The 21,109-nt window shown below is 62.1% G+C and overlaps 1 protein-coding gene across 1 annotated transcript; it reads left to right on the plus strand.

The window, feature by feature from the left end:
* The first annotated feature begins 1,217 nt into the window (after nucleotides 1-1,217).
* Nucleotides 1,218-20,535, plus strand: LOC106484950 (myosin-7). Its single transcript, XM_067314996.1, has 40 exons — nucleotides 1,218-1,292; nucleotides 1,599-1,806; nucleotides 2,855-2,998; nucleotides 3,598-3,754; nucleotides 3,950-3,977; nucleotides 4,269-4,380; nucleotides 5,379-5,471; nucleotides 5,574-5,637; nucleotides 5,943-6,041; nucleotides 6,148-6,251; nucleotides 6,346-6,484; nucleotides 6,567-6,685; nucleotides 6,795-6,944; nucleotides 7,894-8,064; nucleotides 8,194-8,503; nucleotides 8,607-8,674; nucleotides 8,808-8,895; nucleotides 9,156-9,273; nucleotides 9,358-9,481; nucleotides 10,032-10,168; nucleotides 10,259-10,385; nucleotides 10,566-10,694; nucleotides 10,776-11,018; nucleotides 11,257-11,433; nucleotides 11,549-11,694; nucleotides 11,789-11,879; nucleotides 12,895-13,284; nucleotides 13,408-13,534; nucleotides 13,643-13,761; nucleotides 14,339-14,535; nucleotides 14,876-15,059; nucleotides 15,299-15,464; nucleotides 15,543-15,667; nucleotides 15,742-16,050; nucleotides 16,175-16,378; nucleotides 17,116-17,241; nucleotides 17,404-17,679; nucleotides 18,561-18,656; nucleotides 20,214-20,351; nucleotides 20,455-20,535. The coding sequence occupies exons 2-40, from the start codon at nucleotides 1,606-1,608 to the stop codon at nucleotides 20,473-20,475; spliced, it is 5,817 nt and encodes a 1,938-aa protein (XP_067171097.1). The 5' UTR covers nucleotides 1,218-1,292; nucleotides 1,599-1,605; the 3' UTR covers nucleotides 20,476-20,535.
* The last annotated feature ends 574 nt before the right edge of the window (nucleotides 20,536-21,109 follow it).

The raw sequence follows: 21,109 nt of genomic DNA on the forward strand, positions 1-21,109 counted from the left end.
GAGGGGTATGGGGACCCTATGGGGCTAGAGGGACCCTGTAGGGGTACAGGGAGCTCTATGGGGCTGTGGGGGGCTCTATGGGGCTGTGAAAAATCCTGTGGGGCTATGAAGGATCCTATGGGGCTATAGAGAACCTTGTGGAGCTATAGGGATCTTATAGGGTTATGGGGAGCTCTATGGGGCTGTGGAGGGGTATGGGGACCCTATGGGGCTAGAGGGACCCTGTAGGGGTACAGGGAGCTCTATGGGGCTGTGGGGGGTACGGAGGCTCTATGGGGCTGTGGAGGATCCTATGGGGCTATAGGGACCCTATAGGAGTACCGGGAGCTCTATGGGGCTGTAGAAGGCTATGGGGGCCCTATGGGGTAGTGGAAAATCCTATGCGGCTATAGGGACCCTATAGGGGTATAAGGAGTTCTATGTGGTTGTGGGGGATATAGGAACTTTATGAGGTTATAGGGAGCCCTATGGGGCCATAGGGGCCCCGTGGGGCTGTGGGGTGTCGTATATCCCTGCGCGAGGGGCCGTGTCCTTGTGCGAGGGGCCGTGTCCCCCCCCCCCCAAGGGGCCGTCCCCGTGCGAGGGGCCGCCGGTGACGCGGGGCTGGGCCGCGCCGGGCGAGGGGGGGGGTCGGGGATAAAACGGGGCCCCGGGGCTGCGCCGCAGACCCACACGGCAGGTGGGCACCGGGGTGGGACTGGGGGGGACTGGGAGGGTCTGTGGGGCACTGGGAAGGAACGGGGAGGGTCTGCAGGGGTAACTGGGAGGGACTGGGAGATACTGGGTGGATCTATGGGGGAACTGGGAGGTACTGGGAGGATCTACAGGGGACCTGGGAGGGACCAGGAAGGACTGGGAGGGTCTACGGGGAAACTGGGCACAGACTGGGAGAGTGTGCAGGGACTGGGAGGGTCTACAGGGGAACTGGGAGGGACTGGGAGGGTCTCTGAGGGACTGGAAGGCAGTGGAGAGTAGCAGGGAGGGACTGGGGAGACTGGGAGAGTCTATGGGGAAACTGGGAGTCAGTGGGAGTATGGGGGGGGGGAGCCGGGAGGATCTGTGGGGAAACTGGGAAGGGGAACTGGAAAAAGAGCTGGGGAAACTATGGGGAGGAACTGGGATGTGGTGGGAGGAGTATTGGGGCATACTGGGGAGCACTGGGGGGGTACTGGGGGGGTACTGGGACATACTGGGAGGGCACGGAAGGGGGGTGAACGCGGACTCACATGTCGCCCCCCAGCCCAGGAGCAGAGACCCGTCGTCAGCATCGTCCCCCGAGCCAGCAGCTAGAGGTGAGGCTGGGCCCCGGGAGGAACTGGGGGGTGCTGGGAGGAACTGGGGGGCCCCAGGAGGAACTGGGGGGCACTGGGAGGACCTGGGGAACCCCAGGAGGAACTGGGGGGCCCTGGGAGGACCTGGGGTGGGGGAACGGGGAACATGGGTGGGGGAATGGAAGGAACCGAGCTGGGGAAGCGGCAGGGGGGAACTGGGGAAACTGGGAGACGCGGTGCCGGGGGAACTGGGGGAACTGGGGCAGGGGGCCGCGGGGGTTCCCGGGAGGGCGCTGAGCTCCCACCGCCGCCCGCCCGCCCGCCCAGCGCCGCCATGCCCGACGCGGAGATGGCCGAGTTCGGCGAGGCCGCCCCCTACCTGCGCAAGCCGGAGAAGGAGCGGGTGGAGGCGCAGACCCGGCCCTTCGACCTCAAGAAGGACATCTTCGTCCCCGACGACAAGGAGGAGTTCGTCAAGGCCACCATCGTCTCCCGCGACGGCGCCAAGATCACCGCCGAGACCGAGCGCGGCAAGGTGGGGGCGCCTGGAACCCGGTTCTGCCCCCCCCAGTGCCCGAGGGGCGCCTAGAGCCCTGTTCTGTGCTCTCTAGTGCTCAAGGGAAACCTAGAACCCAGTTCTGTCCTCCCCAGTGCCCTAGGAGCGCCTAGAGCCCTGTTCTGAGCTCTTTAATGTTCAAGGGGAACCTAGAACCCGGTTCTGCCCCCCCCCTCCCAGTGCCTGAGGGGTGCCTAGAGCCCTATTCTGTGCTCTCTAGTGCTCAAGGGGAACCTAGAAACCGGTTCTGTTCTCCCCAGTGCCTGAGGGGTACCCAGAACCCAGTTCTGTTCTCCTCAGTGCCCAAGGTGCACCTGGAACCTGGTTCTGTCCTTCTCAGTCTCCAAGGGATCTCTAGAACCTGGTTCTGTCCCCCTCAGTGCCAATGGGGCACTTAGAGCCCTGTTCTGTGTTTTCCAGTGCCCAAGGGATACCTAGAACCTGGTTCTGTCACCTTCAGTGCCCAAAGGATGCTTAGAGCCCTGTTCTGTCCCCCCCCAGGGCCAAAGGGGCACCTAGAGCCCTGTTCTGTTCCCCCAGTGCCCAAGGGATGTCTAGAATCCAGTTCTGTCTGCCTCTCCAGTGCCCAAGGGACACCTAGACCCCAGGCTGGCCCCCCAGCATCCGAGAGACATCTAGAACCCAGTTCAGTCTCCCCAGCAGCTAAGGGACACCTGGATACTAGTTCATCGTCCTCAGCACCCAAGGAACACCTAGAGCCCAGTTTGGCCCCCCAGCACCCAGAGGGATGCCCAGACCCCAGTTTGGCCCTGCCCAGCGCCCAAAAGACACCTAGATCTTGGTTCGTCCTCCCCACCACCGAAGAGACACCAAGATCCCAGGTCCTGAGGGTTGCTGAGACCCCAGTTTCCCTCCCCAGCACCCAAGGGGCACCTGGAACCCCTCATTGCTTCCCCACAGCCCAAGGACACCCCCCTTCCTCCCCCCAGCCCTATGGGGGGGGGGCGTATCCAGAGCCCTTCCTCACCCCCAACCCCCCCGGACCCTTCTTCTTTTTCTTGAGCAGACGGTGACGGTCAAGGAGGACCAGATCATGCAGCAGAACCCGCCCAAGTTCGACAAGATCGAGGACATGGCCATGCTCACCTTCCTCCACGAGCCCGCCGTGCTCTACAACCTCAAGGACCGCTACTCTTCTTGGATGATCTACGTGAGTCTGGAGTTCTTGGGGCGCCTAGATCCTCACCCTTTCTTTGGAGTCCTTGGGGCACCTAGAACTGGCTGTTCCTTCCCTGGAATCGTGACACGTAGAACCTGCTGTCACTTCGCTGGAATCATTGGGGTGCTAGAAGGGGTTAGCTCATGCCTGGAGCCGTTGGGGCGCCTAGAATTAGGTGTCCCTTCTCTGGAGACCTTGAGGTACCTAGAAGTGGATGTCCCTTTCCTAGAGCCCTTGGGGTACCTAGAACTGGGTGACCTTTCCCCACACCCCTTGGGGCACAGAGAACCAGGTAACCTTTTCCCAGAGGCATTAGGGTACCTAGAACCAGGCATCCCTTCCTTGGAGTCCTTGGGGTACCTAGAACCAGGCATTCCTTCCGCAGAGCCCTTGGGGTACCTAGAAGTGGGTCACTCTTCCCCCCACCCCTTGGGGCACTGAGGACCAGGTGACCTTCCCCAGAGGCCTTGGGACACCTAGAACGGGGCGACCCTTCCCCGTTGGCCCTTGGGGCGCCTAGAACGGGGCATCGCCTCCTCGGTCGCTCGGTGGGGGGGGAACGACGCGTTCTGGCTCCGCCCCCCCCGCAGACCTACTCGGGGCTCTTCTGCGTGACGGTGAACCCCTACAAGTGGCTGCCCGTCTACAACGCCGAGGTGGTGGCCGCCTACCGGGGCAAGAAGCGGAGCGAAGCTCCTCCCCACATCTTCTCCATCTCCGACAACGCCTACCAGAACATGCTCACCGGTAGGGCCCCCCGCCCCGTAGCCCCGCCCCATAGCCTTGCTCCTCCCCCGCTCCCGCCTTTCCCAGAGGCCCCCCCGTCCCCCGATCCCTTTTCGGGGGGGGGGCAGGAGATGTGGGGCAGGGACGTGGTGGCCTCCGGGGTCGCTCCGCCGCCTCACGCTCCTTCTTATCCTTGTTCTTCTTCTCGCCCTGCAGATCGGGAGAACCAGTCCATCCTCATCACGTGAGTGACGCCAAGCCCCGCCCACCAGGCGCTTAGCCCCACCCACCCCTCTGTTAGCCCCTCCCCTTTGCCCAGAAGCCACGCCCTGCTGTAGCTCCACCTACTGGCATGGCTGATCTCCATCTTATACAACCTGACCTTGTCCATGGCAGATGTTGATGCCACCTACCATAAGATTTGCCCACTGTTTTGGCCACACCCCCTTCCCGGTGAGGCCCCGCCTCCTGTGGCATAGCCCCGCCCTCTCATGGCATAGCCCTGCCCTCATTGGCTCCCCCCCCCCCACTGCAGCGGAGAATCCGGGGCGGGGAAGACGGTGAACACCAAGCGGGTCATCCAGTACTTCGCCGTCATCGCGGCCATCGGCGACCGCGGCAAGAAGGAGGCAGGGACCCCAGGCAAGGTGAGGGCCGGCCCCGCGCCTGCTTCTCCGTCCGTCCGTCTGTCCACCAACCCCTCTGTCCATCCGTCCGTCCACCAACCTCTCTATCCATCTGTTCATCAACCAACTTCCGTGTCCTGTTCATCAACCAACTGTTCTGTCCATCAACCAACTCATCCGTCCGTCCAACCGTGAACCAACCCATCTGTCCGTCCATCCATCCGCCAACTTCTCTGTCTATCTGTCAGTCAACCAACCCATGTGTCCTGTCAATCAACCAACTGTTCTGTCCATCAACCAACTCATCCGTCCGTCCAGCCGTGAACCAACCCATCTGTCCGTCCATCCATCCGCCAACTCCTCTGTCTACCTGTCTGTCAACCAACCCATGTGTCCTGTCAATCAACCAACTGTTCTGTCCATCAACCAACTCATCTGTCCGTACAACCGTGAACCAACCCATCTGTCCATCCAACCATCAACCAAGGCATGTGTCCATCAACCAACCCATCCATCCGTCTAACAACCACTCTGTCCATCCGTCCATCCACCAACCTCTCTGTCCATCTGTCTGTTAACCAGCCCGTCTGTCCATCCACCAACCTGTCTGTCCATCCAACCGTGAACTAACTCATGTGTCCATCCAACCATCAGCCAAGGCACGTGTCCATCAACCAACCCATCCGTCCGTCCACCAACCGATCTGTCCATCCAACCGTGAACTAACTCATCTGTTCATCCGTCTGTCAGCCAACTCATCTGTCCATCCGTCTGTCAGCCAACTCGTGTGTCCATCAACCAACCCATCCATCCACCAACCTGTCCAACCGTGAACCAACCCGCTTGTCCGTCCAACCATGAAGCGATCTATTTGTGCATCCAACTATCAACCAACTCATCTGTCCATCCGTCCATCCCCCAACCCATCTGTTTCTCTATTCATCAACCCATCCGTCTCTTTTTTCCATCCATCCATCCATCAACCAACGCATCCTCCCTCCTTTTTCCCCCCCCCGCAGGGCACCCTGGAGGATCAAATCATCCAGGCCAACCCCGCCTTGGAGGCCTTCGGCAACGCCAAGACCGTCCGCAACGACAACTCGTCCCGATTCGTGAGTGCCGCCGAGGCCGGGGGGGGGGTGGGGAGGGGAGGAGCCGTGGGGCGGCAGGGTGTGGGGTGGGCGGGGCCTCACCTCACGCTCCCGCCCTCGCAGGGGAAGTTCATCCGCATCCACTTCGGGGCCACCGGGAAGCTGGCGTCGGCCGACATCGAGACCTGTGAGTGGGGCTCCGTCCGTCCATCCATCTCGTCCCGCCACATTTCCACGTGTCTTCTCGTCCTACCCTGTTTCCACGCGACTTCTTGTCCCACCGTGTCTCCACCCATCTCGTTATCCTGTTGTGCTTCCATTTCTCCATCCATCCATTCATCCATTTCCCCATTTATTCATCCACGTTTCTTGTGTTCCTCCATCCACACGTGTCCACCTACCTACTCATCCATCCGCACGTCTTCTCTGTCTCCATCCGTACGCTCGTTCCTCCATCCATCCATCCCCCAAGATGTTCTCTCCCTCCTCCAGACCTCCTGGAGAAGTCCCGGGTCATCTTCCAGCTCAAGGCCGAGAGGAACTACCACATCTACTACCAGATCCTCTCCAACAAGAAGCCGGAGCTGCTCGGTGAGCTTCCCTCTTGCCCTGCCCGGGGCCGGATGCCGCTCCCCCCCTTTCCCGCCCCACCACGGAGCAACTTCCTGCCTCTCCCGACCCCGTTCCTCCCTCGCAGACATGATGCTGGTGACCAACAACCCCTACGACTACGCCTTCATCTCCCAAGGAGAGACCACGGTGCCGTCCATCGACGACGGGGAGGAGCTGCTGGCCACGGACGTGAGCGGGGCCCCGCGGGGCGGCACCGGGGGCGGCGTTGGGGCCGCGACCCACTGATTTTCCTTTTCCTCCCCCCTTTCCGTGTCCTCTCCAGAGCGCGTTCGACGTGCTGGGCTTCACCGCGGAGGAGAAGAGCTCCATCTACAAGCTGACGGGCGCCATCATGCACTTCGGCAACATGAAGTTCAAGCAGAAGCAACGGGAGGAGCAGGCGGAGCCCGACGGCACCGAAGGTGGGGCCCGGCCGGGCGGTGGGTGGGTGAGGCACCACCGGGACCTCCCTGGGGTCTCACCTGCTCTCCTTCGCCTCTCCAGAAGCGGACAAGTCGGCCTACCTGATGGGACTGAACTCGGCCGACCTCCTCAAGGGGCTCTGCCACCCCCGGGTCAAGGTGGGCAACGAGTACGTCACCAAGGGGCAAAACGTCCAGCAGGTGAGACCGACTGTCCCATCTTCTCCTTTTTTGGGGTGTCCCCACGCTGTCCCGGGATGAGGAAAGGTGCCCGGAGCCCTGGATCATCTCCGGGATGTCCCTTTTCCAGGTGATTTACGCCGTGGGGGCCCTGGCCAAGGCCGTCTACGAGAAGATGTTCAACTGGATGGTGACCAGGATCAACAACTCCTTGGAGACCAAGCAGCCGCGGCAGTACTTCATCGGCGTGCTGGACATCGCCGGCTTCGAGATCTTCGATGTGAGGCCCCCGGCAGGCGTCTGTGGGGCGGGATGAGACGAGGGGCTTGAGCTGATGCCCCCTGGTGGGCGGTTGACCGGGTTGGGCGCCGAGTTGCCCTTCTGGGGTCTTGAGTCCACCTCGTTGACTTTGTTGGGCGCTGAGTTGACCCCATTGGGCATTAATTGGATCCTGTTGGGTGCTGAGTTGACCCCGTTGGGTGCTGAGTTGACCCCGTTGGGCATCCACTTGACCCTGTTGACCCCGTTGGGTGTTAATTGGACCCCATTGTGCGTTAATTGGATCCCGTTGGGTGCCGAGTCGACCCAGTTGACCCCGTTGGGTGCTGAGTTGACCCAGTTGATCCTGTTGGGCATTAATTGGACCCCGTTGGGTGCCGAGTTGACCCAGTTGACCCCGTTGGGTATTAATTGGATCCCGTTGGGTGTTGAGTTGACCTAGTTGATCCTGTTGGATGTTAATTGGACCCCGTTGGGTGCTGAGTTGACTCCGTTGATGCCATTGGGCGTTAATTGGACCCCACTGGGTGTCCAGTTGACCCTGTTGATCCCGTTGGGCGTTAATTGGACACCATTGGATGCTGAGTTGACCCCGTTGGGTGTCCAGTTCACCCTGTTGACCCCTTTGGGCATTAATTGGACCCCGTTGGGTGCTGCGTTGACCCCGTTGGGTGCTGAGTTGACTCTGTTGATCCCGTTGGGTGTTAATTGGACCCCGTTGGGTGCCGAGTTGACCCAGTTGACCCCGTTGGGTATTAGTTGGACCCCGTTGATTGCTAATTGGACCCCGTTGGGTGCTGAGTTGACCTCGTTGGGTGTCCCGTTGCCCCTGTTGACCCTGTTGGGCATTAATTGGACCCCATTGGGAGCCTGGTTGACCCCGTTGGGTGCCCAGTTGACCCCGTTGATCCCTTTGAGCAGAACGTCGACCGTCCCCTTTTGTCCCTCAGTTCAACAGCTTCGAGCAGCTCTGCATCAACTTCACCAACGAGAAGCTGCAGCAGTTCTTCAACCACCACATGTTCGTGCTGGAGCAGGAGGAGTACAAGAAGGAAGGGATCGAGTGGGAGTTCATCGACTTCGGCATGGACCTCCAGGCCTGCATCGACCTCATCGAAAAGGTACCGCCTCCCCCCCCCGGACCTCCTGGAGAAGGGTCCTTCCAGCTGGGACCAAGTGGAGAGCACCAAGGTGGCCGGTTGGGTCACGCTGGGTCTCCTCCATGGCCAACGAGCTTCTCCGTTGCCCAGCCCATGGGGATCATGTCCATCCTGGAGGAGGAGTGCATGTTCCCCAAGGCCACGGACATGACCTTCAAGGCCAAGCTCTACGACAACCACCTGGGCAAGTCGGCCAACTTCGGGAAGCCGCGCAACATCAAGGGCAAGCCGGAAGCCCACTTCGCCCTCATCCACTACGCCGGCACGGTGGACTACAACATCCTCGGCTGGCTGCAGAAGAACAAGGACCCGCTCAACGAGACGGTGGTGGGCCTCTACCAGAAATCGTCCCTCAAGCTCCTGGCCAACCTCTTCGCCAACTACGCCGGGGCCGATGCGCGTAAGGGCGCGGCCCCGTTTGCCGCGGCGGGGCGGGGAGGGAGCCCAGGCGTCCGGGTGTCTCCGCCCGCCTCTCCTTGACCTGTCCCACCTCTTTCCTCCAGCCGTGGAGAAGGGGAAAGGCTCCAAGAAGAAAGGTTCCTCCTTCCAGACGGTCTCGGCTCTACACCGGGTGAGGGATTGGGCGGATGCGGGGATCCTGTGTGCGGTGGGGCAGGCGGGAACCCGACGGGGTGGGGGGCAGGTTGGGGGTCCCGTGGGGCAGCCCTGATTGTCCCCTGCCCGCCCCCCACCCCCCTCCCCAGGAGAACCTCAACAAGCTGATGACCAACCTGCGCTCCACCCACCCCCACTTCGTCCGCTGCATCATCCCCAACGAGACCAAGTCTCCCGGTGAGCCAATCCCCTTGGTGGGGTGGGGCTAATCTTGAGGAGGCAGGGCTAATCTCGAGGAGGCGGGGCTAATCCCCACCGGGGGGGCGGAGCTAACCCCCCCCAGGGGCTGCGATGGTGGTGCAACAGGGCCACCTCAAGCCCACCGTGAAGGAGGACGGTGGCCAACAGCCCCGGGGGGGGAAGGGGGCGGAGCCGTGGGGCCGGCCCCGCCTCCTCAACATGGCCGACCTCCTCTCCACGCCCCGCCCCCGAACCAGGCGTGATGGACAACCCCCTGGTGATGCACCAGCTCCGCTGCAACGGGGTGCTGGAGGGCATCCGCATCTGCCGCAAGGGCTTCCCCAACCGCATCCTCTACGGGGACTTCCGCCAGCGGTAGGGCGCGTGGGGGGGGGGGAGGGGGGGCGGGGCCGCCTGGGCGGGGCTGATTTTGGGGTGTCCCCGCCCCCCCCCCTGCAGCTACCGCATCCTGAACCCCGCCGCCATCCCCGAGGGGCAGTTCATCGACAGCCGCAAGGGCGCCGAGAAGCTCCTGGGCTCCCTCGACATCGACCACAACCAGTACAAGTTCGGGCACACCAAGGTGAGGTGGGGGTGGGGAGAGGGGGCGGGGCCATGGGGGGGCGGTGGGAGGGGCCGGGAAGGGCCAATCTGCGGAAGGGGAAGGTGGTAAACGGAGGGGGAGGAGCTTCTCCGGGTCAAGGAGGTGAGACTTGGGTGCGGGGTCTCCTGGCCCTATAGTCCTATCCATTGGGCCATCTACAGATCCATCTACCTGCACCTTCCTCCGTCCCTCTGTCCATCCACCTGCACGTTTTTCTGTCCATCCGTCCACCCACCTGCACGTTCCTCCATCCGTCCACCCACCTGCATGTTCCTCCATCCGTCCATCCATCTATCCACCTGCACGTTCCTCCGTTCCTCCGTCCGTCCACCCACCTGCGCGTTCCTCCGTCCGTCCATCCGTCCACCTGCACGTTCCTCCATCCGTCCACGGGCTTCTCCACTCATCCACCCACCAGGCTGTCCATCCATGAGTCCATCACCCCACACACGCCTCCGTCCATCCCTCCCTCTTCCCTGGGGTGGGTGGAGGGGCGCCCCACAGCACCGACCCCCTCTCCTTTCCAAAGGTCTTCTTCAAAGCGGGGCTCCTGGGGCTGCTGGAGGAGATGCGGGACGAGCGCCTCGCCCGGATCATGACCCGTTTGCAAGCCCAGGTCCGCGGATTCCTCTCCCGGCAGGAGTTCAAGAAGATCCTGGAGCGCCGGTGGGTAGCGGGGTGGGGGGGGGAGGTTGGGGGAGGGACGGGGGTCCTCCACGGGGGGCGTCGCCCATGCCCCGTTGTCCCCCCGTCCAGGGACTCGCTCCTGGTGATCCAGTGGAACATCCGGGCCTTCATGGGGGTGAAGAACTGGCCCTGGATGAAGCTCTACTTCAAGATCAAGCCCTTGCTGAAGAGCGCCGAGACGGAGAAGGAGATGCAGGTGGGCCGGAAGGAGGGACGGAGGGGGGTGGACGGAGGGACGGACGGCTCGTTGGAAGGAGGGATGAGTAAGGGCGCGGACGGAGAAACGGATGAGAGCGGAAGCGGACGGAGGGACGACGTGAGGGAAGGGGGTCTTGACCTCCCGCGCGGACTGACGGACCCCTCTTGCCCCGCGCAGACCATGAAGGAGGAGTTCGGGCGGCTGAAGGAAGCCCTGGAGAAGTCGGAGACGCGGCGGAAGGAGCTGGAGGAGAAGATGGTCTCCATGCTGCAGGAGAAGAACGACCTGCAGCTGCAAGTGCAGGCTGTGAGTGCCGCTGCCGCCCCCCACGCCGCCCCCCACGTCCCCCCCACCACTTCGCCCTCACGCCCTCCTTGCCCTTCCCAGGAGCAAGACAACCTCGCCGACGCCGAGGAGCGCTGCGACCAGCTGATCAAGAACAAGATCCAGCTAGAGGCCAAGGTGAAGGAGCTCACGGAGCGCCTGGAGGACGAGGAGGAGATGAACTCCGAGCTGACGGCCAAGAAGAGGAAGCTGGAGGACGAGTGCTCGGAGCTCAAGAAGGACATCGACGACCTGGAGTTGTCTCTGGCCAAGGTGGAGAAGGAGAAACACGCCACGGAGAACAAGGTGAGGGCGGGGAAAGACCTCAACCCCGAGCCGAGGGGACTTGCATCCGCTCAGCCCGGCGTGATGAGGTTGAGAAGACCCGAGGCCGGTTGGGTTGGGTTGAGTTGGGATGACCCAAGGCCGCTTGGCTTCTCCTGCATCAAGGGGGTTAAAGAACAAGAACGGCCTCTCCTCGTCTCCGCCCCACTTTTGGCGTGAAGTTGGTGGCTTCACGCCCTGGATGTTTGTCCCCACGTAGGTCAAGAACCTGACGGAGGAGATGGCCGGGCTGGACGAGATCATCGCCAAGCTGACGAAGGAGAAGAAGGCCCTGCAGGAAGCTCACCAGCAAACGCTGGATGACCTGCAGGCGGAAGAAGACAAGGTCAACACCTTGACCAAGGCCAAAGTGAAGCTGGAGCAGCAAGTGGACGACGTGAGTCCCCGTCTCTCCGTTCCCTGGTGGATGGGGGAAGCCAGCTCCTGCCGGGGGCGGAGCAGAGGCGCCCGGTTCGGGGGCTGATGGGGGGACGTCTCTGCCTCGCTGGCAGCTGGAGAGCTCGCTGGAGCAGGAGAAGAAGATCCGGATGGACCTGGAACGGGCCAAGCGGAAGCTGGAAGGAGACTTGAAGCTGGCGCAGGAGAGCATCATGGACCTGGAGAACGACAAGCAGCAGCTGGACGAGAGGCTGAAGAAGTAGGGAGCCGGGGCCCCCGGCATCTGCCCCACCTTCCCTGGCCCCACAAGCCCACGAGCCTCAAGGACTGTTGTCTCTTCCCCCCCACCCCAGGAAAGACTTTGAGCTCAACGCCCTCAACGCCAGAATTGAGGATGAGCAAGCGGTCGCCGCCCAGCTCCAGAAGAAGCTCAAAGAGCTTCAGGTGGGGCCGGGGAGGAAAACGTCCTCCCTCGGGTCAGGGAGTTGCCTTGGGTTGTCTGCTCTCTGTGCTGGTCGCTCCGGAGACCTCCGGGGCGGTTGGGATGAGCCGAAGGACCACAGCGGTTGGGTTGGACTCGGAGCAAGGTTGGGTTGAGCTATTAGATCTGGAGAACTTAAGGGTTGACCAGGTTGAGGAGAGATGAATGGTCTCAAGACTGGCTAAGGTGAGTTGAAGGTCTTCAGCTGGTTGGGTTGAGTTGAGTTGGGGAGTCTTCAGCTGGTTGAGTTGAGTTGGGGAGTCTCCAGCTGGTTGGGTTGGGTTGAGTTGAGGAGTCTTCAGCTGGTTGGGTTGGGTTGAGGAGTCTCCAGCTGGTTGGGTTGAGTTGAGTTGAGTTGGGGAGTCTCCACGTAGTGGGCATGAGTCAGGCCAAAGAGTCTCCAGCTGGTTGGGTTGGGTTGAGTTGAGGAGTCATCAACTGGTTGGGTTGGGTTGAGTTGAGTCTCCAGCTGGTTGGGTTGGGTTGAGTTGAGTTGGGGAGTCATCAGCTGGTTGGGTTGAGTTGAGTTGGGGAGTCATCAGCTGGTTGGGTTGAGTTGAGTTGGGGAGTCATCAGCTGGTTGGGTTGAGTTGAGTTGGGGAGTCATCAGCTGGTTGGGTTGAGTTGAGTTGGGGAGTCATCAGCTGGTTGGGTTGAGTTGAGTTGGGGAGTCATCAGCTGGTTGGGTTGAGTTGAGTTGGGGAGTCATCAGCTGGTTGGGTTGAGTTGAGTTGAGGAGTCATCAACTGGTTGGGTTGGGTTGAGTTGAGTTGGGGAGTCATCAACTGATTGGGTTGAGTTGAGTTGAGGAGTCATCAACTGGTTGGGTTGGGTTGAGGAGTCCCCAGCTGGTTGGGTTGGGTTGAGTTGAGTTGAGGAGTCATCAACTGGTTGGGTTGGGTTGAGTTGAGGAGTCTCCAGCTGGTTGGGTTGAGTTGGGTCAAGCCTGATGATGGCGTCTCCATCCCCGGGCGGCAGGCGCGGATCGAGGAGCTGGAGGAGGAGCTGGAGGCAGAGCGCACGGGGCGGGCCAAGGTGGAGAAGCTGCGCTCGGAGCTGTCGCGGGAGCTGGAGGAGATCAGCGAGCGGCTGGAGGAGGCGGGCGGCGCCACCTCGGTGCAGGTCGAGCTCAACAAGAAGCGGGAGGCCGAGTTCCAGAAGATGCGGCGCGACCTGGAGGAGGCCACGCTGCAGCACGAGGCCACGGCCGCCACGCTGCGCAAGAAGCACGCCGACAGCGTGGCCGAGCTGGGCGAGCAGATCGACAACCTGCAGCGCGTCAAGCAGAAGCTGGAGAAGGAGAAGAGCGAGCTCAAGCTGGAGCTGGACGACGTCAGTTCCAACATGGAGCAGCTCGTCAAGGCCAAGGTGGGGGCAGGTCCTGGAAGGACCGGGGTGGGGCTAGCGGCAGTGGTCCTTCTGCTTCCTCTCCGTGCGGTATCTTACCTTTCCCTTCCTTTACGCCTCCTCTTCCTCCCTTGCTGCCACCAGGCCAACCTCGAGAAGATGTGCCGCGCCGTGGAAGACCAGATGAACGAGCACAGGACCAAGTCCGAGGAGGCTCAGCGGATGGTCAACGATCTCACGACCCAGCGCGCCAAGCTCCAGACTGAGAACGGTGAGCGCTCGGCTCTGTCCCAGGAGGTCCCTTTCCCCCCACTGTGCGCCGTGGGTCGGGCCTGGGGGGGGTCTCTCCAGCAGGTGACCGTCCCCGTTCCCCCCGTAGGTGAGCTCTCCAGGCAGCTGGAGGAGAAGGAAGCCTTCATCAACCAGCTGACGCGAGGGAAACTCACCTACACCCAGCAGCTGGAGGACCTCAAGAGGCAGCTAGAGGAAGAGGCCAAGGTACGGCGTGGGAGGAGATCGGTGGGGCTCAGAGCTTGGGCTGGAGCTGGGTTGGGTTTGAGGGGCACCATGTGAACCTGCCCCTCCCCTCGCAACAGACTGGACCTCGCAATGGGCCAAGATTGGGTGGGATTGGTGGGTCTAAAGGAGGTTGGATTGGCTTTAGCTGATGGTGGTTGGGTGGGTTGGTCTGATGGAGGTTGGGTTGACCTCATGGTAGTTGGGTTGGGTTGGGTTGACCTCGTGGGGGTTGGGTGGGGTTGGGTTGACCTCACCTCATGGGGGTTGGGTTGACCTCGTGGTGGTTGGGTGGGGTTGGATTGACCTTGTGGTTGGGTTGGGTTGACCTCGTGGGGGTTGGGTTGGGTTGACCTCGTGGGGGTTGGGTGGGGTTGGGTTGACCTCGTGGGGGTTGGGTTGACCTCGTGGTGATTGGGTTGGGTTGGGTTGACCTCGTGGTGGTTGGGTTGATCTCGTGGTGGCTGGGTGGGGTTGGGGAGACCAACACCACCGCTTACCGAGCCGGGTCAGGTTGATGTGGGCCCCGTGGCCTTGCTTTCTCCTCACCCTGGCCCAGGCGAAGAACGCGCTGGCCCACGCCCTCCAGTCGGCCCGGCACGACTGCGACCTGCTGCGGGAGCAGTACGAGGAGGAGATGGAGGCCAAGGCCGAGCTCCAGCGCACCCTGTCCAAGGCCAACTCCGAGGTGGCCCAGTGGAGGACCAAGTACGAGACGGACGCCATCCAGCGCACCGAGGAGCTGGAGGAGGCCAAGTGAGACGTCTCCCCTTGGATTCACCCCCCACCGGACCCTGAGGTTCTCCCACTGCTGCTGGGGCCTCCCTGGTCTCGTCTTTCCCCACCGTCCCTCCTCAAGCTGCCACCTATCAGGACACTGGGCTGCTTCATGCTGGGTAGATCTAGAGCCCTAGGTGGGGACCCAGAACGCTTGCTGGCTAGAGGAACCTAGAACGTCCATAACGCTCATGAGCTTTACCACCGTCTTGCTCTTGACCGCCCTCGTTTTGAGAGCAACTACACTTACGGGGTGGGGAAAGGTCCAAGCCACCGGCAGGTTCTCACGTGGGTTCCTCCCTCCGTCCCCGGCCGGCAGGAAGAAGCTGGCGCAGAGGCTGCAGGAGGCCGAGGAGGCGGTGGAGGCGGTGAACGCCAAGTGCTCCTCGCTGGAGAAGACCAAGCACCGGCTGCAGAACGAGATCGAGGACCTGATGGTGGACCTGGAACGGTCGAACGCGGCCGCCGCCGCCCTGGACAAGAAGCAGAGGAACTTTGACAAGGTGGAAGGACCAGGGAAAGGGTGTGGGGAGGTGTGAAAAGGGTGGGAAGGGGGCGGAGAGAAAGGGCAGGTAGGAGAGCAGAAGAAATCCGGAACAGTCCAATATCCGGGGCCGCGTTTCGGCAGAGGTGAATCCCAAGCTCAGCTCGAAGCCCCCACCAGGAGGCCCCGGGGCGAGGAGGAGGAGGAAGAGAAGGTTCTCCCCGGGAAAAGGTCTCGAGATCCGTGGTCTCCCCGCAGGTCCTGGCGGAGTGGAAGCAGAAGTTCGAGGAGTCGCAGACGGAGCTGGAGGCCTCGCAGAAGGAGGCCCGCTCCCTCAGCACCGAGCTCTTCAAGCTCAAGAACGCCTACGAGGAGTCCCTCGAGCACCTGGAGACCTTCAAGCGGGAGAACAAGAACCTCCAAGGTGAGGGCTCGGACCTCCCCGCGGCCGCCCCCCCCCCCATCTCCTGCCTCGGGGCCTGATGGTCTCTTGCCCCCGCAGAGGAGATCTCGGACCTGACGGAGCAGCTGGGCGCCAGCCACAAGACCATCCACGAGCTGGAGAAGGTCCGGAAGCAGCTGGACGCCGAGAAGCTGGAGCTGCAAGCGGCGCTGGAGGAGGCCGAGGTGCCGTGTCCCCCGCGTCCCCCCGTGTGCCCTCGCTGCCGTCGGTGCTGCTCACGTCCCTCCGCGTTCTCCAGGCCTCGCTGGAGCACGAGGAAGGGAAGATCCTGCGGGCCCAGCTGGAGTTCAACCAGGTGAAGGCGGACTACGAGCGCAAGCTGGCCGAGAAGGACGAGGAGATGGAGCAGGCCAAGAGGAACCACCTGCGGGTGGTGGACTCGCTGCAGACCTCGCTGGACGCCGAGACGCGGAGCCGCAACGAGGCGCTGCGGCTCAAGAAGAAGATGGAGGGCGACCTCAACGAGATGGAGATCCAGCTCAGCCACGCCAACCGCGTCGCCGCCGAGGCCCAGAAGCAAGTCAAGACTTTGCAGGGTCACCTCAAGGTACCTGCTGGCCCCCTGGGGATGTTCTCCGCCTCCGTCCCAGCTTCCCCGCGGTGGCTGCGGGTCCACGTCTACCCTGTCCCCACCTCCCCGCTCACCGACGTCCGGCCGGGCTGTCTTGCAGGACACCCAGCTGCAGCTGGACGACGTGGTGCGGGCCAACGAGGACCTGAAGGAGAACATCGCCATCGTGGAGCGCAGGAACAACCTGCTGCAGGCGGAGCTGGAGGAGCTGCGGGCCGTGGTGGAGCAGACGGAGCGGGCCCGGAAGCTGGCCGAGCAGGAGCTGATTGAGGCCAGCGAGCGGGTCCAGCTCCTCCACTCGCAGGTGAGCCTGTCCTGCCCCAGATTCGCCCCCTTGGCCGTTGCGTCACCTAGAACGTCCCCTTGGTGACCGCGGGCTGGTCCAGCGATCCCAGGTCCCCGGATCTTTGCCCTCGCTGTGCGCGCCCTGGGCTGGACCCTGCCTGGAGGTCATCAATTGACCTGGTGTCTGTAGGGACATGCATGATCTAGAACATCACCCATTGCTCTAGCGCAACCTAGAACACGATGGACTCGATGGCTGTGGGCACATGAGCAACCTGGAACATCCTCTGCTGTTGTAGCATGATCTAGAACGCAATTGATCTGGTGGCTTTAGGGCCCTGCATGACCTAGAGCATCACCCGTTGCCATAGCATGACCTAGAATATGAGTGACCTGGTGGCCATAGGCACATGAGCAACCTAGAACATCACTCACTGCTGTAGCATGGCCTAGAATAGGATTGACCCGGTTGCTGTGGGCACATGAGCCACTTAGAACATCACCCGATGCCCTAACATCTGCAGGGTTGTTGCATGACCTAGAACGTTGCTAGGCAGCCGCCCTGTCCTGGGGGGAAATCCCCCCGGATCGAGAACGGGGACCCGGCTGGACCCTGCCCAGAAGACGTCTCCATCTGGAAAGTCCCTGAGATGCCCAAGGGACCAAATTTCCACCCCCGGCGCCCAGAATCCTCCAACGTGGTTCCCATCCCCGGCAGGGAGGGACCTCGATTACCTCTGCGTTCTTCTTCCCCAGAACACCAGCCTCATCAACCAGAAGAAGAAGATGGAGACCGACATCTCCCAGCTGCAGACGGAGGTGGAAGAGGCCATCCAGGAGTGCCGGAATGCCGAGGAGAAGGCCAAGAAAGCCATCACCGACGTGAGTGCCGCCCCGGGGCTGACGGAGGGGGTTCTAGGTCATTGAGCGACCTAGAACACCCTCTGCCAGAGGGATGCTGGGGCGACCTATGATGTCACTCGCCACGTGGCTTGGGCCACCCTCTGTCACTGCTTCTTCCAACGCTGCTGTGTGCTGGGGCAGGCGGCCATGATGGCGGAGGAGCTGAAGAAGGAGCAGGACACGAGCGCCCACCTGGAGCGCATGAAGAAGAACATGGAGCAGACCATCAAGGACCTGCAGCTGCGGCTGGACGAGGCCGAGCAGCTGGCCCTCAAGGGCGGCAAGAAGCAGCTGCAGAAGCTGGAGGCCCGCGTGCGGGAGCTGGAGAACGAGCTGGAGGCCGAGCAGAAGCGCAACGCCGAGAGCGTCAAGGGCCTCCGCAAGTCGGAGCGGCGCGTCAAGGAGCTCAGCTACCAGGTGAGCCGCGGCGGGACACCCGGAACGCGGCCCCGTGGCCGCGGAGCTGTAGCGTGACCTAGAACGTGACTTATGTGGTGGCCCTGGGCACGTGAGCAACCTAGAGCATCACCCGCTGCTGTAGAGTGACCTAGAACACAGTTGATCTGGTGGCTGTCGGGGCCTGCATGACCTAGAACATCACCTATTGCTGTAGCACAACCTAGAACACGTTGGACTCAATGGCTGTGGGCACATGAGCAACCTGGAACATCCCCTGCTGCTGTTGCATGATCTAGAACGCAATTGATTTGGTGGCTTTAGAGCCCTGCATGACCTAGAACATCATTCACTGCTGTAGCATGACCTAGAATAGGATTGACCTTGTGGCCATGGGCACATGAGCAACCTAGAACATCACCTGGTGTTGTAGAGTGACCTAGAACACGATTGATCTGGTGGCTGTTGGGGCCTGCATGACCTAGAACATCACCCATTGCTGAAGCACAACCTAGAACATGTCAGACTTGGGGGCTGTGGGCACATGAGGAACCTGGAACATCCTCTGCTGCTGTAGCATGATCTAGAACGCAATTGATCTGGTGGCTTTAGGGACCTGCATGACTTAGAACATCACCCACTTCTGTAGCGTGACCTAGAATAGGATTGACCCAGTGGCCGTGGGCACATGAGCAACCTAGAACATGACCCGATGCCCCGACATCTGCAGGGTCGTTGCACGACCTAGAACGTCCCTTAGCACCTCATCAGGGCCAGGCAGCCGCCCCACCCCGGGGGGAGATCCCCCCCGGATCGAGAACAGGGACCCGGGACAGCCGGCCGGGCGCGGATCTAGAACCCGCCGCCTGTCTCACCTCGCTGCTGTCCCCTGCGCCCCGCAGGCGGAGGAGGACCGCAAGAACCTGGTGCGGCTGCAGGACCTGGTGGACAAGCTGCAGCTGAAGGTCAAGGCCTACAAGCGGCAGGCGGAGGAGGCGGTGAGACGCCGCCGGCCGCGTCCCCGTCGTCCTCCCCCACCCAGGAGCGGAGGCGGACGCGGGGCCGGGAGGGACCCGCGTGGGGCCGGCGGGGGCGGGGGAGGTCCTGGGTGGCCACCAGGACCCCAAAACGGGGCACTTTGGGGGTGGAGGATGAGGAGGGCGCGTGGGTGGGTGGATGGATGGATGGGTTGATGGATGAGTTGGATGGATGGATGGATGGATGGATGAGTAGATGGATGGATGGACGGGTAGGTGGTGGGATGGATGAGTAGATGGATGGATGGAGGGATAGGGGGGCGGTTGGATGGGTGGATGGACGAAGGGATGGACGGGTGGGTAGGTGGAGGGATGTGTTGGATGGACGGGTGGGTGGTTGGGTGGGCAGATGGACGGGTTTGGTGCGTGAAGGGGCAGATGGGTGGATGGATGGGTTGGGTGGGCGGATGAGTGGTTTGATGGGTGGATGGATGGGTTGGGTGGGCGGATGAGTAGAAGGATGAGATGGACAGATGGGTTGTTGGGTGGATGGATGAGCAGATGGACGGATGAGATGGAGGAGGGATGAGATGGGTTGGGTGGATGGACAAGCAGATGGATGGATGAGATGGACGGACGGATGGCTTGTTGGGTGGATGGCTGAGCAGATAGACAGATGAGATGGATGGATGTGTTGGAAGATAGACAGATGGGTTGGGTGGATGGCCGAGTAGATGTATGAGACGGAAGGATGAGATGGACAGACGGATGGGTTGTTGGGTGGATGGATGAGCAGATGGACGGATGGGTTGGAGGATGGACAGATGGGTTGGGTGGATGGACAAGCAGATGGATGGATGGATGAGTGGATGGGTTGGGTGGATGGAAGCGTAGATGGATGGATGAAATGGGTTGATAGGTGGGTAGATAGGTGAGATGGATGGATGGGTTGGAAGATGGACAGATGGGTTGGATGGATGGATGAGATGGACGGACGGATGGGTTGGAGGATGGACAGATGGGTTGTTGGGTGGATGGATGGGTGGATGGGTTGAAGAATGGATGGATGGGTTGGGTGGATGGATGGATGAGTAGAAGGATGAGATGGAAGGATGGGTAGATGGGTTGGATGGGTGGACAGATGAGATGGACGGATGGGTTGGAGGATGGACACGTGGGTTGGGTGGATGGATGAGATGGATGGGTGGGTTGGGTGGATGGATGAGTAGAGGGACGAGACGGAAGGATGAGATGGATTGACGGGTTGCAGGATGGACAGACAGATTGTTGGGTGGACGAACGAGCAGATAGATGAAATGGAAGGATGAGATGGATGGACGGACGGGTTGTTGGGTGGATGGACGAGCAGATGGACGGATGAGATGGACGGATGGGTTGGAAGACGGACAGTTGGGTTGTCGGGTGGATGGACGAGCAGATGGATGGGATGGACGGACGGGTGGGTTGGAGGAGGGACGGGATGGCGGGACGGAGGCCGTGGGGCTGGTGGGGCCGGTGGGGCAGGCGTCACCTCCCCCCGTGTCCCCCCGTGTCCCCCCGTGTCCCCGCCCCGGGCAGGAGGAGCAGGCCAACGCCAACCTGGCCAAGTTCCGCAAGGCGCAGCACGAGCTGGACGAGGCCGAGGAGCGCGCCGACATGGCCGAGGCGCAGGTCAACAAGCTGCGCGCCAGGAGCCGCGGCGACGCCGCCCCCAAGGTGGGTCCCCGCCCCACGGCGCCGCTGCCCCACGGCGCTGCTGCTGCTGCCCCACGGCCGCCTCCTGCCTCCGCTCACCTCGCTCTCGCTCTCTCTCCGGCAGAAGGGCCTCAACGAGGAGTGAGGAACCCGCCGGCCCCACGGCGTCGGACCCACGGCGTCAGACCCACGGCGTCGCCCCACGGCGTTGTCCCCCCCCTGCGCAATAAACTCTGTCGAGCGCAATGACTTGTTGGAGGGGTGTTGTGGGGCGGCCCCGGACCCATAGCGTGACGGCGCCGGCCCCACGGCCTGATGCCCCGGCCCCGTTGCGCCACACCCTGCCCCACGGCGTGATGCCACCAGCCCCACGGCCTCCTCCCATCTGCTCCCGGCCCCATAGCATGATGCCACCAGCCCCACGGTGTGATGCCCCGGCCCCATTGCATGACACTGCCCCATGGCATGATGCCCCAGCCCCATTGTGCGACACCCTGCCCCACAGCATGATGCCACCAGCCCCACAGCACCCCCCATGTGCTTCCAGCCCCACAGCGTGATGCCACCAGTCCCATGGCACCCCCCATGCACTCTCAGCCCCATAGCATGATGGCGCAGGCCCCACAGTGTAATGCCCCGGCCCCATTGTGCAACACCCAGCCCCACGGTGCCCCCCGTGTGCTCCCAGCCCCATAGCGTGACGGCACCAGCCCCACGGCGTGATGCCTCTGGCCCCACAGCACCCTCTGTGCATTCCTGGCCCCATAGCGTGGTGGTGC

Source organism: Apteryx mantelli, chromosome 39 (assembly GCF_036417845.1).
Source record: "Apteryx mantelli isolate bAptMan1 chromosome 39, bAptMan1.hap1, whole genome shotgun sequence".
Taxonomy (NCBI): domain Eukaryota; kingdom Metazoa; phylum Chordata; class Aves; order Apterygiformes; family Apterygidae; genus Apteryx; species Apteryx mantelli.